At 41.9% G+C, this 5,304-nt stretch overlaps 1 protein-coding gene across 3 annotated transcripts in view; it reads right to left on the bottom strand.

Moving 5' to 3' along the window:
* The window catches only part of dscamb (Down syndrome cell adhesion molecule b), a 114,011-nt gene extending 109,759 nt beyond the window's left edge, over nucleotides 1-4,252 (bottom strand). The window contains exons 1-2 of one of the 3 annotated variants that reach the window (XM_081722451.1): nucleotides 3,820-4,252; nucleotides 3,251-3,708 (exon numbers count right to left, since the gene is read on the bottom strand). In XM_081722451.1, coding sequence (XP_081578577.1) covers nucleotides 3,251-3,293 — 43 coding nt within the window. In that variant the 5' untranslated portion in view covers nucleotides 3,294-3,708; nucleotides 3,820-4,252. Of the gene's footprint in view, nucleotides 1-3,250 lie in introns of all 3 variants that reach the window. The other 2 variants (XM_081722450.1, XM_027022265.3) reach the window with 2 other exon arrangements.
* Nucleotides 4,253-5,304: the final 1,052 nt, after the last annotated feature.

Raw genomic sequence — 5,304 nt, 5'->3', positions numbered from 1 at the left:
CCCAGACACGTTTGCTTCAGACATCACACACACGGAACAGCCAAACATGTGAATCTCATCTGAAACAACAATGGAAGCAATCGACTCACCTAGAAACTCAACCAGCAAAAAAGGCCCTCCTTTAAACAGACAATGATGAAGCAGGAAAAAAAAGGTTTCAAGGATGAGTAAAAAATCTGTCCAAAAGATAAACAACACCCAACTATGTCAGGCTAACATGGCAATCATTTGTTTTAATCCCATTAGGTCTCCTAAACCCTCACATCCGAGCGTAGGCCGGCAGTCTGACGTTAACTCCAGAGGATCTTTAAATAGTCAGTAGAGGACTGAAGGGTAAGTCTTTCAAGAGCATCTCACAAACTCCAGCAGATGGGCCTTAATCAGGCAGCAGTCCTAATTACCCCTGATAGATTACCTCCCACGAACCACACTGAGTCACGTCAGGGCCGCTATTCTGCAACCCAAATTGCTCAGCAATAGTAACAAAAAAAAAAGTAATTCTTTTTTTAGGCAACTGCATATGTTCTAATTTCATGAATGTATTGATGCTGTGTAATCTCTGATAAAATCAGGATATGTTTCAGACCAAGATTAGGATTGTTGTGAGATTATAATCCTCTGTTCCTCCTTTGCTTCTGATTGTGCAGGCAGGTTTACAGCGCTACAGCTACAAGTGTGGAATGCGAGACTGGACAGTGATGGCGTAATGCAATGGCTTGTGTTCACATGTCAGTGTTTTCCTAAAGGATTGCCTATACCTTTAACTATACGTCTATATTAAAAGGCAAAGTTGTAAAGGAACCATGAATATAAATTGTGTATTATTTGGTCCCTCAGATTGAATCAGCTGTTTAAGTGTCACCAGGCAAGGCAGTAATCTAAACCCTAGCCCCCTGAACCTCTGGAATCAGTCTCACCATTGGCCTTATTTAATCAAACACCCAGCCATGGTATTAGTACTGGATGTTTCCATAGAGACAGGCCAAAAAGCATGTGTGAAACCCTTCTAGAGAACTAGAATTTTCTAGAAAAGAATTGGTTTGAGAGGAGAAAAAAACACTTTCAAAACAATCACACAAGAGAAAAGATAAAGTGAAATAAACTCAAATTATTCCTCCTAATCAAACTCACACACTATGTCAAAGCCCAAAAGAAGCCGCCATTGTCTTGTTTTGTGGGGGTATTGCAGTAATGCACTGCCTGGTGTATAGCTGGAGGTGGACGCAGGTCTCCGCGCAGTCTGCCCAGGAACCTACTAATCAACTATCTAAGCAATACTATATGTCGCATTAAGAAAGAACTCTAAAACAATATAATAAATATAAAATTAATCTCTCCTTCCAGTTGAACAAACAGGATTTTTCAAGCTACAGACCCACCAACAGCACTGCTCCAGAATGACATTCAACATGTCCACACCAGCTTCTCCCCAAACCACAGAAAAAGAAGAGAAAAAAAAGGTTTTAGATTTAATAATTAACAGCCCAAACTGCTCTTCATGTAGATGCCTGTTCATCTTCTGGTTGTCACATAGTAACCAACACTGACTGACGTCTGTTTGTTTGTCTGTCTGCCTGTGTGTGTGTGTCTATCTGTCTGCAGTTTCTGGAGGAGATTGTTTCCTTTTCCTGTCCCCATTCGGTGTTTCTCCCTCCGTTACTCTCACCCTCACTGCACCCACCCTGCCACGCTCTTACTTACTGACCGCCATGCCTGCACAGCTGAGGTACACACACACATCCTGCTTTTCCTACCGTCTAGACTCCAATGCATTGAAATCGACGGATAATACACAAGATAACACACAAGATAATACACAAGAGAAAGAAATTAATCACACAGGCTTTTCAACCACACATACACAACACTGCATGGGTTGGAGTGCAGGGACACCCTGTAATTAACACACACAAACACACACACACACACACACACACACACACACACAGTTTTCCAGATATTTTCGGTACCCTCCCTGTTCTGATTGTGTTTTTTGCTATTTCTTCACTCATGATTCATGTCAACATCTGACTAATGAGATGCTTCATGTGTTGTTGTGGAGGCACTGGGCAGTAACCGTGGCCTGGGGATCTACACACCCCTAGTGTCTTTATCAATCTGCACAATCCTTTCACAATAATCCACCCTTGAAATTAGATGGATTTCTATCCACATGGCTTTGCATATTATTAAAAACATTTGATTATTTAATACACATTCATTGGTTGGTGGCAAATTTAAATTGCAAAGGTATGTATGCATAACCCGTTCAACCAGGCTCCCTCTTTTCACAATTAAATAAATCACCGCAAAAATGAGAGAGATCCTTAAATATTATATTGGCATTTTTATGATATTACTTAATATCATTATTTTAAAACTGTCTAATAATTATTTTTGGCAAATGCCATCAGAGGACTTCATATATTAAAATGTACCTATTTACACCTCTCCATTTCACAGTAATAATTTTTGCATTTTTGATTCAGTATATATGAAATATAATTGTTTAGTAGTAAAATGCGATTAAGTTCAGAATAGTCGTGTGGACTGGGGTAGGTGGAAGACAACTGATATACAACACGTCAGTCACTGCCAAGACACTGGCTATAGCACTAAAGGATTGCATTTGGTATGTGGAAATATAAAAATTGCTCTTCAAATGTGTTCGAAATTTCGATGCATCATTAAATCCTCTAAATCACTTAAAGTGTTAAGCATAAGGTCGCGTGCGATAACATCCCGTCAAGCGTAAAACAAATAACAAGAAGCGGACAACCTGGGTAATTAGCGAATACCAGCTAGAAGCCTGAGAAATATGGCTGTGTGTGTGTGTGTGTGTGTGTGTGTGTGTGTGTGTGTGTGTGTGTGTGTGTGTGTGTGTGTGTGTGTGTGTGTGTGTGTGTGTGTGCGTGTTTGTGTGTGCGTGTTTGTGTGTGTGTTAAACAGAGAGAACAGAAAGATCTTTTTTCCTGTTAGTAGTGATCACAGATACCTTCAGTTAAGATCACTAAATAGGTTTAAATGATCATATAGAAAACTGCAGCCTCGCCCGACACATTCTCCTGTCATAGGTGACTATCCCTGACACCACTGAAGACTGATTTAAATTTTAATTTGCATCTGTGATGACCTTACTGCTTCGCCTGATTCATTCATCTAATTTCCAACATTTTGTTTTGCATACCATGTGGTTTTTATAGAATAATTTTAGAAATGAAATCAAGTTTTAAAATAAAAAATGACTAACCATTCAGGATGCTCTGCAGAAAGAGAAATGCAAACATCCACATGCCCCGCTCCGTTCGGTCCTCGCGCTATGCTTTCTCTTCGTACGCCGCGCACTTTGCACTTTATCCACTGCTGTTTTCCTGATGCCCCCTCACTATGCCAGCTGAAAGGTTCAAAGGAAGCCAGTCCAGCCGTCCGCGAGCAGTGGCTTGGCACAATCCTCCTGGCTCGTGCGTATAAGCTTTGCGCTTTTTGCGCTCCTCCTGACGCACCGCGTATGAATGGATGCGCTCCTGTGATTGTCTTCGTTAAAGCTGTAGTCCGACTTCTCCGCTGTGGCCCGCTGTCTCGCCTGTGCCTCAGCGTGCAGGCGCGGCAGGGATGCAGCGCTCGCGTGCAGCTCAGGTGCGATGCTGAGTCAGAGGCAAAGGCAGGTCTGCACAACACACACCAGGTGGGAGCGCGGAAGAAAGAAAACTTGGAAACGAAAAATAAATTCACATGTGCTAGATTAATTAAAATGAACTGGGAAAAGAAGAATATTTAAAAGAGAAATAAAAATTAACAAAAAGGAAGAAGAAATCATACATGTTCAAGAAAAATGGAAAACAAGTCGGGAAAAGCAAAAGCGGCAGAAACAATCACTAGATTCCAAACTCAAAGCATCTTCACCAGCTCTCGCCGTCCAGCAGGCTACAGACTCGCGCATCTTCGCTCAGCCGCTTTAATCGCATTGGCTGGTGCGCTAAGCCTCTCTGCCATAGAGCCTCGCGGAGGAGCCTCTCCCTGCCTCCGCCACCGTTTAACTCCTCAGTGCCTTAAAGGAGCCGAGGTGCCCGCCTCCTAGCCACTGAAGGTCCGAGTGCTCCCAGGGAAAAGGCGTGTTCACATCAGCGAGGATTCACCTGGACTGATCATCCAGACGACTGATATAGTCACGATAACGAGGACACATGAGTTGGTGATGGAGTTTTTAGTTTATCATTAACAGACCTTTTTGTTTTTTTGGACATTTGGCAAACATTTCCAATAACACTGTATCTTGGATTCAGTATTAAGACAAATATTAACGCCGACATGACGTTGTTATGAGTCATCTTGTCAGTGGCATGTTTTATTTTTTAATTTAAATGTGAAGTAATCGGTAAATTGAATTTATTAACTATCGAATTAATTGTGTTCACTGCATTAAAATATTGTATGCGAATATATAATTACAAATGATAAAAATAAATTACATGACTAAGTCCAAACTGGCAATGTTACAGTGTAGGTTTTTGGCATTGTTCCAGGACACTCAACGTGTCTGTTTTATGCGCGAGTATACCTCATATGCAAATTACTTCATAAAGCTTCTACAACGTTTATTTTCAAATACTTTCAAATTTAATCGCTATTTAAAAAATAACAAGCAGGAACAAGCAGGAACACATCCTCTGCATATGCACTGATGACGACAAAACTACAGTTTAAAAAGCCCTACCCATAGCGGAAAACTTGGTCACTGAGGCTGAGTGGTGAGTATGGTGGACTAGAGCTCAACTCCTGGCACGCCTGTATCCAGGGGAATTATGGGTAGCGGGGTTGTCTACGGAGGGAAGCTTCTGTCTGCTGCTCACCTAAGAGAACAGAACCACAGCACAGCTGCAACTGCAAGCACATCCTGTGTCTACGGCCACCTCCACCTCCATCAAGAACAACACCAGGCAGGGGTTCTCCACCCAGACAAGTGTGAAACACTGCCCCTTCTCCATCACAAACACTACACATCCACACCCAGGAGGAAGTGACATCAAAATCAGAGCCATAAGCTTGGGCATGTATGGGAGTAGGAGAACCATCATGCATGGATCATGCCTCAGTTTATCATAACTAAGATACTCAACTGTGTTTTTAGCATGCTTCAGTGACCATGAGAGTACTGCATGGCAACAGATGACAGAAACATCACTTAAAAAATAAGATCCCAACCCTAATGTCTGTGCCAGACTCTGGCACTTCCCTTTCAGCTGGACCTAAAACTAGAACTAGAACTAAAACTAGAACTAGAACTAGAACTAGAACTAAAGTCTT

The sequence above is a fragment of the Electrophorus electricus genome, chromosome 11 (genome assembly GCF_041902795.1).
Source record: "Electrophorus electricus isolate QZ-2024a chromosome 11, ASM4190279v1, whole genome shotgun sequence".
Classification (NCBI taxonomy): domain Eukaryota; kingdom Metazoa; phylum Chordata; class Actinopteri; order Gymnotiformes; family Gymnotidae; genus Electrophorus; species Electrophorus electricus.
The sequence above is the reverse complement of the archived record's forward strand: the minus strand, read 5'-3'. Positions and strand labels throughout refer to the sequence as shown.